At 27.1% G+C, this 13,408-nt stretch overlaps 1 protein-coding gene across 1 annotated transcript; it reads left to right on the forward strand.

The window, feature by feature from the left end:
• The first annotated feature begins 5,354 nt into the window (after nt 1-5,354).
• On the forward strand, nt 5,355-11,398 carry LOC124940405 (solanesyl-diphosphate synthase 1, mitochondrial-like). The gene is made up of 10 exons (XM_047480920.1): nt 5,355-5,384; nt 6,195-6,266; nt 7,001-7,138; nt 7,265-7,351; nt 8,338-8,409; nt 8,488-8,573; nt 9,769-9,901; nt 10,082-10,171; nt 10,898-10,996; nt 11,219-11,398. Exons 1-10 carry the CDS (start codon nt 5,370-5,372, stop codon nt 11,396-11,398), a joined length of 972 nt encoding a protein of 323 aa, XP_047336876.1. The 5' UTR covers nt 5,355-5,369.
• The last annotated feature ends 2,010 nt before the right edge of the window (nt 11,399-13,408 follow it).

The raw sequence follows: 13,408 nt of genomic DNA on the forward strand, positions 1-13,408 counted from the left end.
ATAGTTTGAAGTGATTAACTAATGGGGTAATAAATATTTTGTATCGTACAAGTTGAATCTGCTAAGAAGTTTCATCACATATTCTTCTTGTAAAAGTTTGAGAACTTCTTTATCCCTAAAAATTTACATCCCAATTATTTGTTTTGCAGCACCCAAATCCTTCATTGCAAACTTTTCAGATAACACATTTCTTAGCTTGTTAATCTCATACAAGCTTGCTCCAACAATCAACATGTCATCAACGTAGAGGAGTAGAATAATGTACAATATATCAAGCCTCTTGATATAACAGCAATGATTATCTTCACACCTAAAAAAATTGTTATTTTTCATGAAGTTATCGAACTTCTTGTACCATTGACTTAGAGCCTATTTCAAACCGTATAGACTCTTCTGAATCTTACATACAAACTCATTTTTTCCTTTGATTTCAAATCCCTTGATTGCCACATATAAATCTCTTCATTTAAATCACCATGAAGAAAAATAGTTCTGACATCCATTTGTTGAAGACGAAGGTCTTATTTCACAATCAAACTCAAAATAGTTCTGATTGTCATCAATTTCACCACTAGAGAGAAGATCTCATTGTAGTAAATACATTCTTTCTGTTTAAATCCTTTCACAACCAACCTTACCTTGTACCTCATGGTTTTATCATGTTCTTCTTTAATCCTGGAGTTCTATTTGTTGTGAAGTGATTTATTCCCTTTGGTAGCTCAGTGATCTCCCAAGTCTGATTCATCGTCAAAGAATCCATATTATCTTTCATTGTATACTCTTACTTAACTGATTCATCATATTGTACTACTTCCTCATACAATTCAGGTTCGCCTCTATCTGTCAATAAGATATAGCTCAAAGATGGAGACCACTTCTCAAATGATTTTCGACTTCTTGACGATATTCTCAACTATATAACTTGTGTTTGTTGATTTGCCTCTAGGTCACGTTCTCAACGATTTCATCTTTAACAATTTATTGGTCTTATTCGACAATTGGTATATATTCAACTGAAAAATCTCTTAAATCGATCATGCTAGTCTCTTCCAACTTGGAATCACCATTTAATGTCTTCCCAACACAATATTTGTAAAGAACTTGTTCATTAAAGATAACATTCCTGCTACAAACGATCTTCTGATTTTGATTATCCCAGAAATGATAATCAAACTCGATATCATCATAACCAATAAATAACATTTATTAGACTTTAGATTAAGCTTGCTCCTATCACATTCATTAATATGAACATATGATAAACAACCAAACACTTTCAAATAAGAAATGTTTACCTTTTTATTGCTCCAAACTTCTTTTAGAATTCTGAATTCAAGAGGAATAGAGGGCTCTCTTTTTATCAAGTAGGCAACAGTGTTGATAGTTTCTGCCTATAAGGTTTTAGGTTTCCCATCATGTAATCTCATGCTTCTAGAACACTCGTTCAATGTTCGATTCATCATTTTAGCTACTCAATTATCTTAAAGCGTTTGTAGAACAATCTTCACCATACTGATCCCATTTACAACACAATGTTCTTTGAAATTTGAACTGATGTACTCGCCTCCGTTGTCGGATCTCAAGCATTTAACCTTGTGATTTGTTTCATTTTCAACCAAGACCTTCCACTTCATAAAAATAACAAATTCTTCAAACTTGTGCTTCATAAAGTAAATTCATACTTTTCTTATCAAATCATCTATAAACGTCACGTAGTAGTGTGATCCGCCAATAGAAGAAACAAGTGCAGGTCCCACACATCAGTGTGTACCAACTCTAGCATTTCTTTCCTGAGCTTCTTCCCAATCTTTAAGAAACTCACACATTTCTGTTTACCAAGAATGCAGTTTTCACATAACCGATGCTCAACATACTTCAGTTCTGGAATATGACAATTCTTTAAAAGAATTTTCATTCATTTTTTTCTCATATGGCCTAACCTTCAATGCCATAGTTCACTGTTCTTTGAGTCATCAACAATAACAGCAATTGTGTCTCTACATATTAAAGTTGTGTATAGCGTTTCAATTTTGTGACCTCAAGCAACAACTATTTCTCCTTTAGTCACATTCCATAAACTATTTCCACAACTGATGAAACTATGACCTTCATCATCAAGTTGTGTAATAGAAATTAAATTGTGCATTAAACCTGGAATGTGTCTCACCTTATTAATATTCCAAACAGAACTGTTTTCCATCTTCAATTTGATGTCCCCCATGCCAACAATATTCAGTGGCTCACCATCTGCAAGATAAATTTTCTCACAATTTTTAGCCACATAATTCTCCATTAATTCTTTATGGGCAGTGGTGTGAAAAGACGTTCTTGAATCCAAACTCATGAATCTATCGGGCTATCAATAGATAGAAGCAACACATCAATGACAATTTCTGTAACTATGTTGGCTACATCATTTTTATCATCATTGTTTCTCTTCGGTGCTTTACAGTTCCTCTTCAAGTGACATTGTTTACCACAATTCCAACAATCAAATGTCCGCCCAAACTTCGACTGACTCCTCCTATTCCTCGATATAGATTTGATCTTACCTCGGTTGAAATTTATATTGTTACCTATTCCCCTATATTTAACATTCATAGTAGAATTTTTGAACGTTTCACCAGAATCAATTTTACGAACTTCTTTAACAAGAATTCAATCTCTAACTTCAATAAATTTCAATTTAGAATTTCCAAAAAAATTACTAATTGTTGTCCTCATAAGTTCTTAGCTATTTGGTAGAGATGCTAACAAAGTTAGGGAATTAACTCCGTCCTCAAAATCAATCTCAACAGATAGCAATTGATTCACAATTGTATTGAATTTGTTCAAATGAGTAGTGACAGAAGCACCATCAACCATTCTTAAGTAATATAGTCTTTTTTTTTATTAAATATACTTTATTGTTAGTAGATGGTTTCTCATACATATCAGAAAAAGCTTTCATCAGAACGACAATTTAGCAAATTAAAAGGTGTCATACATGTCTTTAAATATTAGGGGCCATTCTACTATTAATACATGAAAAAATATTAAAAATATTAAGAATATTATCAATAGTCAATCTCAATTATCAAATGGTAGAAATCACACACTCTCACAATAAACTCTTAGAGATCATCTACATAAAAAATCAATAAGAATTATATAGTGATTGTTTAACTTTTTATGTAGTATAAATTCGTTACAATGTTACTCATGTAAATTGTAAAGACAAATACAATTTTTTTTAAAATTCGATAGAATATGATATAAATAATAGTCGTTTAAACATAATGACAAAAATAATACAAAACTAAGTGTTTACCTAGTTATCAAACACAACAAGATTAATCAATTGAGTGTAACAATGAAAACATAAACATAAAATGCTCGCCAACGAACAAAACAAAACATAAACTCTAACATTGATGAGCTCGAATATCTTCAAGAAGATCAATTAGTTCACCGACCGTCTCCATCGGTTCTTCAGAAGAGATATCCCCTATCGTCATAATAATAATAGCGTTGTGCAGTAAATGCATTGGTCGACCCCAATCACTGAATATCATACTATTCTTTTCGAGCAAAAAAATTCACCAAAAAATAACCAGGATAGAGATTTATCGACTCAATCCAATCGAGCAGCTCATAGTTTCTATTCAAACATCCCAACAACCGACGATTGACTTAAACATCACCCACTCAATGTCAATCATGTTTCAAGACTAATCGTTTTTTCCTATTATATCCCTTTTTAATTTATCTATTATTATATATATATAACCTTGATATAGAGTAACTATTGATAATATCTCTAATAAGAAAAAATAACTCATGATTGAAATTTTTTTGAGTGTGATCCAAAATATTATACAGCAAAACAAATTCTGGAGCACTTTGATCTGATTTTTTTCAAAAGTCAAACTTTGACCTTTTCAACCCGGTACACAAGTTTTGTGCAGTTCAAAACATGACCACCAAAAGTCGGGCATATGCGCTAACTTGGAGATCCCATATTCAATCATTAAATCAGCCTATCTAATCAATCTTTTTTTTTTTTTTTTGTATTTAAATATAAAGAAATGATTTGGACAACAAAGTTATAACGAAATCAAGACCACGAATCTGAGGTGCTTTGTCACATTTGTCGGAGAGAATAAAATCACATCTTATAAAAATAATAATAAATTTTGAAATTAGTCATTTTCGGGACATTTTAATATTTTTTTTCTAGCATGATTTTTTTTTTCTTTCCACGTCAGATTAGTGGCTTTGCTTTCGTTACCTTATAACGACACCTAAATTTAAATTTATGTGCTTTTATTTCAATTAGCAAAAAAAATAAGAATTAAAAAATACTAGTGTTAGTATATTAGCAAAAAAAAAAGAATTAAAAAATACTAGTGTTAGTATATCTATTTATTATTATTTTTGCTAGTAATCTATTTATTCATTTGTAAGAATTTATCTGTTGAGTTGTTTATGAAAAACTCAAAAAGTGTGAAGCTGAAAATACAATATATTATATTAATGAAAAGAGTCCGTAGCTTAAAAGGAGGTGACCTAGATACACGGATCGTGTTTCTTCATTAATTAATGTCTTGTGTTTTTAGCTAAATTGTTGCTTCATTAATTAAGAAGAAGAAGCAATTTCAAGTACTAAATGGGTTTCTCGACCATCTTAATTCGTGACCGATCAGAATTAAGGCTTTTGGGTTGGTTTCGGTAAGATAAAACATAATACCAATTAATTGTATTTATTGTTATTTTTTAATTCTTTTTTCATGGTATGTTTATTATCAAATATAATGAAAAAATAATTGATTTAAAGATGTGGTATTGGCTAGGGTTTCAAAAAGTAGATTGAATCACCATGAACTCATCTGTAGATAAGCAACATTACCAGGTATTGATTTCTTGCAATAAAGTCTCCTCCTCTAAGGTACTAAACCATATCTTATTATAAATATTAGGTTCAATAAAATAAAGAAATTATCATCTCACTTCTTAAATAAATTTTTCTATCTATTCTATTGGATTCTACTGGTTATGCAGGAACAATCTGACAATTTTTCGCTGGTTGAAAATGAATTGTCCACTATTTCGGATAAGATACAATCTATGGTAGTTACCGAGGTATATTTTATAACAAAAAGTTATTTTTACATTCTAAATTTTTGTATGGCTCAATTTACTTTTTGAACTTGTGAAGATGTATGTACATGTAGTTGTTAGTTTAAAATAAATATAACTTTTTTAATTAACCGGATCTAACCCACTAAAATTATCTATTGTATTGGATTATGCTGGTTATGTAGGAGCAATCTGATCCTTTTTCGCTTGTTGAGAATGAATTGTCTGCTATTTCGGATAAGATACGATCTATGGTAGTTACCGAGGTATGATTTTATTACAAAAAGTTAATTTTGCATTCTAAAATTTGGTATGGCTCAATTTAATTTATGAACTTGTGAAAATGTATAGTTGTTAGTTTACAATCAATATAATTATTTTTTTAATTAACAAAGATAAAATTCGATGTTTCATCTTATAAAAAAATTTCTTTCCAATTATTTTATTTATAAATTTTCGATTTCTCAATTCCTTTAATCGATATATTTAGTTTTATAATGTCTTTTTTAATCATTTTCTAATTGATTGTAATTATTTAAAAATCTTGTTTTTACTTTTATATTCAAAATAACTTTAATAAAATACAAAGAAAGTTTTTTTAAATATAAATTAGATCAAAACCAAAGTTTTTATATCAAATTTTTAGTCATATAAATGTAATTAATTAGAAAAAATAAAAGATAAATAAATCATTTGAATTGGATAAATGAGGAAATAAGAAAAAAGAAGAAAGTTTGAATAGATACTATCCAATTAATTTCACATTAAACAAGTTTCTCCTTTGAGAAATGGATTGATGTGACATATGCTTATCCTCTCCATTTTTTTTCGAATTTATTTTTGAGTATTTACGAGCTTGATAACATATTGAGTAACTTTTTTTTTCTTATCACATGTTTTGTTGTTGTGTTTAAATTATTTTTATTATTTTTAATATATTTATATAGAACATTTGAAAATATTAATAATAATAAATAAAATAAGTTTCTCTTTTTCTAATTGATGCAAACGCTTGGAGAAGCAAGAAGCTTTGATTCTTTCAATTACTAAAAACAAAAGTCTATTAATGAATGCAGGTTCCAAAACTTGCTTCTGCCGTTGAATATTTCTTCAAGATTGGTGTGGAAGGAAAGAGGCTTAGACCTACTGTGAGTTACATTTTTTTTAGTTTAGTCATGCATCTGAGGACTAATCATAATCAGGGATAACAATGAGTATCCGAAAATATGATACGATGGGTATATTCTTCGGATAGAATTGGAGATGAATAAATCAAATTAGGGTTGGAGATAGAGAGTAAAACTGAAAAATCTACCTCGTTTGGGTTGAGAATGAGTAGTGGTTGATAACCTACCCCAAAATCCATACCTAGTTCATATATAAAAATAGCTCAAGTATATATTAAAATTATCTTATTCAATGTTTAAAACATTTTTAATACCCACATTTCTTCAGTCTCTAATTTCAACTTTATCATAGCTTTCCGAAAGTGTGAAAGATCTTTTTATTTCTTTTTTCCAATTGACAAATTGCATAAAAAAAACAAGGTTAGTGTGAGAAAACAGAACAACAGGTATTTGGGTACCCATCGGAGATCAGATACCCAAGTTATCCGGGTTAAGAATGAATGTGAGTCGAATTAAAATGGAATTGGGATGGATAACTATATATATTGAATTTCGAGATATTACGTAACATTATATCAAACATATTTTTAAGCTCACACTTTCATGTTCTTCTTTTTAAAATACTACAATTTTAACAATTTGTTCATAAGAATATATTGTTTTCTTGCCATATTCCACTTAAGAGAATAGAGAGTCTCTCAATTTCTATAATTTTCAACAAGTTTGGTCTTGCATCTTTATTTTTTGTCATTCAGGTTTTTTTGTTGATGTCAAGAGCTTTGAACATTCAAATACCTCAACAAACTTCTAACGTAATTGGCGATGCTAATTTAATGGAACTATGTGGTAGACAAAATCGAAATCGTATTGCTGAGATCGTGGAAATGATACATGTTAGTTTTATTTACCTTGTTTTACTTTTCTATGACTTGATTATATTGTATTTTCCAACATGTTCTTGACATTTGAATTTTTTTGGAAAGGATTTGATCTCCATTAATGATAATATTTTGTGTTAGGTTGCAAGTCTTTTACATGATGATGTATTGGATAACGCTGAGACAAGGCGTGGTATCGCATCCTTAAACAATGTAATGGGGAACAAGGTTAGATTTTTGCTTTTTTATGGCTATCATGAAATGATTAATAATGTCCTATACTAATTTCATTTTTTTTGTTTATTTGATAATACAAAAACTTGTTGATACATTTTATTTTATGTTATGGATGATGTTTCAATTTAATTTTTTAATTTTATGATTTTATAATTTAAATTTAACGATTGTGATTATATATAAACTCTTAAACTAGTTAAATTTTTACTATTTTAATTTTATAATATTAAGAATTTACGAGTTTATAAATTATTAATATTTTACAAGTTCATAAATTATTTCAATTTTATACGATTTAAAATTTTTCACATTAAAAGTTTTACAAAATTTTAAATTATTTTGATTTTACGATTTTATATATTATACCGAATTTATATTAATTCAAAAGAACAAATATTACTTATTTAAATAAATAAACGTAATTAACTTCGTAATTATAACTCCTTTTAATGTCATTTATTTATTCTAATTTCTTTTAATTAATTCAATTAAAATCTCAAACTAACTCTTAAAACTTATGCTTTTACAATTTTAAAGTAATTAAAAATTCTTTTTGTAGATGAATTCTTAAATTAGATACACTTTTACTATTTTAAATATAAAATATTAAGATTTGATGAGTATAAATTATTTCTATTTTATATGATTTTATAATATTAAAATTTTAAAAGGTTATAAATATTTCGATTTTATATAATTTTACTAAGATAAAATGAATTTATATATTAAAAATAAAAAATATGTATTCAAATAAATGAACTCAATTAATTAATTTTGTATTATAACTCAATTTAGTGTAATTTGTTTATTATTATTTTTCAAATTAATTTTATATTTAATTATATATTAAATAAAATTTTACGATTTAACTCTATCTTTAGAATTTATAAATACGATGTTGACTATTTATTGTTAAATTTGTTTGGACATAGAATTTGCGGGACTTAACACAGATTTGTTACTCATTTATAATGCAGATATCTGTATTAGCTGGAGATTTCTTGTTATCAAGAGCAAGTGTGGCACTTGCTTCTTTGAATAACAATGAGGTAAGAACAAATTTAGGAATCATTGTTCATGCAATTTCTAAATTGTTGAACAAATTAAGTATGCATTTATATGTGTAGGTTGCCTCTATAATATCAGCAGTTCTAGAGCATTTGGTCACCGGGGAGACCATGCAAATGACAGCCACATCTGATCAACGTTTTAGGTACATATATGACTCGATAAAAAAAAATCTTCTTCAAAAGTATATTGTTACGAATTTATGATGACTTTTACTTCTCTTGTAAAGATCGAATTACTACTTTCAAATAACTTTTGCTACACTTCTTTCAATGGTTCTAAATCTCTAACAAAATATCACCAAAAACTTGTTAGATATTGAGTGATGATATATATAATATATGGGCAACAGTAACATTCAATCTCTTAATGGTTACTTGAAATGATAATTATACTATATTATCTATTAAATTCTATATATATTCTAACCTTTTTTTTAATTAATACTAGTTATATTAGTTGTGATTAAGCTCACCCAAAAGAAATTCAAGACTAGGTTTACTCCAATTTTAAATTGGTCTATAGTTTAGCTTAGTTGATTACTTATCTTTTATATAAGCTTAATAATTATACAGCAAGGGTTAAAACTTTAAAAACAATTTAATTTATTAAAATATTTATTTGACCCTAGGACGAGGTGTAGTAACAATTGTAATGAATTTTTATTTTTAATAATTCTTTTTAGTGGCCCAATTGAAGACTCAAATTTATTAGCAGGAGGACATTAGGTTTTTTATTTTATTTTAATTTTTTATATGAGTCTCCACTTTAAGATAAAATATATATTATAAATATTTTATCATGTTAATAATTTTTTTTTAAATTTATTATATTTTGACATTATTTAAATATTTATTATTTTAATTTAAGAGTTTATATTATTTAAGAAAATATATATTATTAAATAAAAATAATTTATTAAAAATATATTTAAATTACAAAAATAATAAAAACTTCAGTTTCAAGTTAATATATAAAAGATGAATAGAAATGTACAAGTTGAAAGTCCAATTTTCAAACAATTTTGATAGGCAAGACCAATTTTTGTAAGGATTGGATTAGGTTTAAGTCTAGTAAAAAAAATTAGTACCTACCATATTTTTGTATCTTTAAATAATAATAATAATAATAATAATAATAATTTTGTATTAGGTTAACCTATGTCCTCTATGATCATTTGTTTAATTCTCCTAAAGTAGATTCTTTTATGGAATTTTTTTCTACATTAATTTTATGTCCCCATCACAACTTTAGAATCTGATTCATCAACTATACTTGAATGTTGATTTTAATGTTATTTTGCCCGAGATTTATTCTGAACCAATATTTCTTATATGCAGCATGGAATATTATATGGAAAAAACATACTATAAGACTGCATCACTTATTTCAAACAGCTGCAAGGCAATTGCCCTTCTTGCTGGACAAACTACACAAGTTTCCACTCTGGCTTTTGAGTATGGTAAAAATCTGGTAAGTAAGTAGTGCTTTCAATTCAATTATTATGTTTAGAGAAATCAAATAAATGCATTTACGAACCGAAAAATATGATAAAAATGTATATGATAATTTAAATTGGTTTCCAATTTCGAATCAAAGATAGCCTTAAGGAATAGATGTTTTGATAAGTGATAACCCATCCTCTTTTCACAGGGATTGGCATTTCAGTTAATCGATGATGTTCTTGATTTCACAGGAACATCAACTTCCCTTGGAAAAGGTTCTTTGTCAGACATTCATCAAGTAAGAACTTTTATAGTTTAATCATGGATAGTTAAGAGTTAATTTTTTGGAAATTTGTATTTTTTTTTTTAACATTATATAGAATTGATTCAAGGCATTCCACATATGGCTCAAAGAGTTAATTAGGATTGAAATAATATTATTTTAAGACCAATTGCTTTTATGTTCAAACTTAGATAGTTTTCATTAAATGTGATTTGAAAATTTGAATTGTAACATACAAGATTTAAACAAACACAATTAAAATTGTCTTACTTTAATTTAATAGTTTCATTTTCTTAATTAATTTATCAAATATTTTCTTACATCTTTTTTAGGACTCAAAATATCTTTGATTATTTGTAATGTGTAGATCTCAAAAAAAAAAATAATCTTTAAATATCATTTCATTTATAGACGTAAAAAAAATAATTAGAAAAAGGAATATGATACGTTAGAATAAGAAACAAGAAGACCGGCGTTTTTTCAAATTAAGAAAATTCTCACATAATTTAAATTATGATATTTCGAACTCTATATGACACATTTCAAAATCCGGGCACATTTAATAAAACCGAATAAGAACTATAAATAACAACTAGGCCATTATTTTATTGATTATGATGTTATTATTTTTTTTGATTATTTGGTATAAAGATTATTTTATAATCATGATTCATATTATTTTTGTTTTGATGGTTAAAGATCAAATTATTAACCTTATATGAACAAAATAATTTTCTCAAGGGAATTGTGACAGCTCCAATACTATTTGCTATAGAAGAGTTTCCCGAGCTACATGAAATTGTCTATAGGGGACTTGAAAATCCTGCAGATATTGAACTTGTAAGTATTTGACTCATAACTTTTATCTGCTTGTCCATTTTATTTTTCAAATTTAATCAAACGTGATACCATTTGGATACACCTCCGTACAAAGATGGTGTAAGTTTCCAATATATAACATTTTTGGGCATATTAGAAAATGAAAATTGCCTTATTTCATTTTTAAGCTTTTTTTATATTAGATATATGTATACTATACTAATTTTTTTTCCACAAAATCAGGCTCTTGAATACCTTGGAAAGAGCAGAGGAATTCAAAAAACAATAGAATTGGCGAAGAATCATGCGGTTCTTGCATCGGCTGCAATAGATTCATTTCCTGAGAGCAATGATGAAGATGTATTGAGATCGAGACGCGCACTCGTAGAACTTACTCACATAGTCATTACGAGAACCAAGTGAATGGAGTTCTTCCTTATTGCTAGTTATGTTTACTCTACTTATTTTTTCTACTTGAAATCCTTTGTGTGGTTAAAGGATGGAATTTCCTTTTGATCTCTTTCTTATACCTACGTACAATGGTATTTTATTTTCTATGTTTTTATTCTACTACTAATAATTGACTCAAGTTTGATCCTGCTTTTGCATGTTTTCTCAAGAATTATACATTCAAATGGTAATAGTAAAGTTTAATCACATAAACATTTTAACTACTCAATCAAATAGAACAAACAATGTTACACCAATTACATATTTTGTTCTATCTTGAATTTAATTCACATATCAATTTGAATGTAACTTTTAGTTAATGCAACAAACTAGAGGTGGAGATGGATTAATAATGGATAAACAAATGACAAACCTAGTATTTGAATTGGATAAACAAATGACAAACCTAGTATTTGAATTCTTTGACAGCATAATACTAGGATGGTTATGAGCTCGATAATATGTTGGACAACGTAATTTTTTATTTTTTATTTTTATATTTAGTGACTTTTTTCTTTTCTTTTCTCATTTCATGTTTTATTGTTGTATATTTAAACATTTCTTATCATTTTTTAATATATACATTAACCTTTTAAAAATATAATACTATTATTGCAAAAAGAAACTAAAAAAAAATCAACATTTACATCCACTAACACTTTTGTATGATAATATAATCTCTCCAATGCATTTTTTTTATTGTTCTTAGCAAAATGAGGAAGACTGAAGATATATAAACAATGACTTCATATTAAATTATCTTTAAAAAAATATAATATTCGATCCATAATAGGTTTTGCAATAATATGTATAATTGTTATTGCATAAATTATAGTAATATGACAATATGACGATAATTCTGGATAAATGCAAAAGTTATTGCACATTCATAATTTACCTGAGAGTTGAAACTTTTTTTTACTAAACTAAACATCGATCAACAATATTATTCGCAATAATTTTCATGAAAAATATGCCTAAAACAACTTCAAAAGTTATAAAACTAAATGTATAATTTAAAATTTTAAAATCAAAACTATGAGTAAATCATAACCATAAAATGTTCAAAAATTATGTAAACCAAAAACATAAATAAAGATAATCATAGACTGTTCAAAAATAAATAACCACCATGTTTAAGAAACCCAAAAATAACAAGTATAATCAAAATACAAATATTCAAAAACTTCAAAAATATCAATCAAAAGAAATTAAATTTCATTCATTGTTCTTCCTTTTCTTGCTTCAATCAATTCAAGCTTTTCGGTTTATCCATGCTCCTTTTAATCTTTTTATCCAAGGAACCCGTCACATAATCTATCAAGCTATTCTCAACAACAACACATCTTTATCTATGAAATCAATAAAAACAACAAAATATTCATCAAAACTCAAATAGGGTAACATATTCATAAAGAATTAAAAGATCTACAAATGAAATACCTTCGTGGTCATCTCTTGAACAACCCGAATAGTTGTTTTATTGATTGTTCTCATATCCTCTAGGAGTATATGCATTTCAGTAAAGGAGGTAAGATTTTCGGTGGAATTAATCTTCATAGTCTCCAGGTGAGCTTGTAGACTTGCTATTTTAGAAATAGTTGTTGCAAGCTCCGCCTTCAGCGTTTGGAGCTCAGCGATTTTAGAGGATATGTCAACCTCCGGTACTGTTTGATCAGGGCCGGGCCTAGGGGTAAGGCAACCTATGCAGTTGTATAGGCCCCCAATTTTTTTTATAAAATAGTTATATTATATTATTAATATTCTTTTTTCCTTTTTTTTCTCTTTTCAAATTAATATATTTATAATTTTTTTATCTTTTTTTATTTTTCTATGTTATTTACTCGTTTATATCTAATTTCATTTTAAATTATATATAAATATTAATTATATTAAAGGCTATTATTTTATAACCTAATATCTAATTAATATTAGTAATATTAAGCATAATTTTTTAACCTAATCGGATAAGCGCCTAATATC

The sequence above is a fragment of the Impatiens glandulifera genome, chromosome 5 (genome assembly GCF_907164915.1).
Source record: "Impatiens glandulifera chromosome 5, dImpGla2.1, whole genome shotgun sequence".
NCBI lineage: Eukaryota > Viridiplantae > Streptophyta > Magnoliopsida > Ericales > Balsaminaceae > Impatiens > Impatiens glandulifera.

What these genes read in the sequence shown, in the direction of transcription:
- LOC124940405 (XM_047480920.1), top strand. An exon ending in CTTCTTTGAATAACAATGAG is followed by an intron (nt 8,410 to 8,487) that starts GTAAGAACAAAT and finishes TTATATGTGTAG; the next exon opens with GTTGCCTCTATAATATCAGC. An exon ending in ATCCTGCAGATATTGAACTT is followed by an intron (nt 10,997 to 11,218) that starts GTAAGTATTTGA and finishes CCACAAAATCAG; the next exon opens with GCTCTTGAATACCTTGGAAA.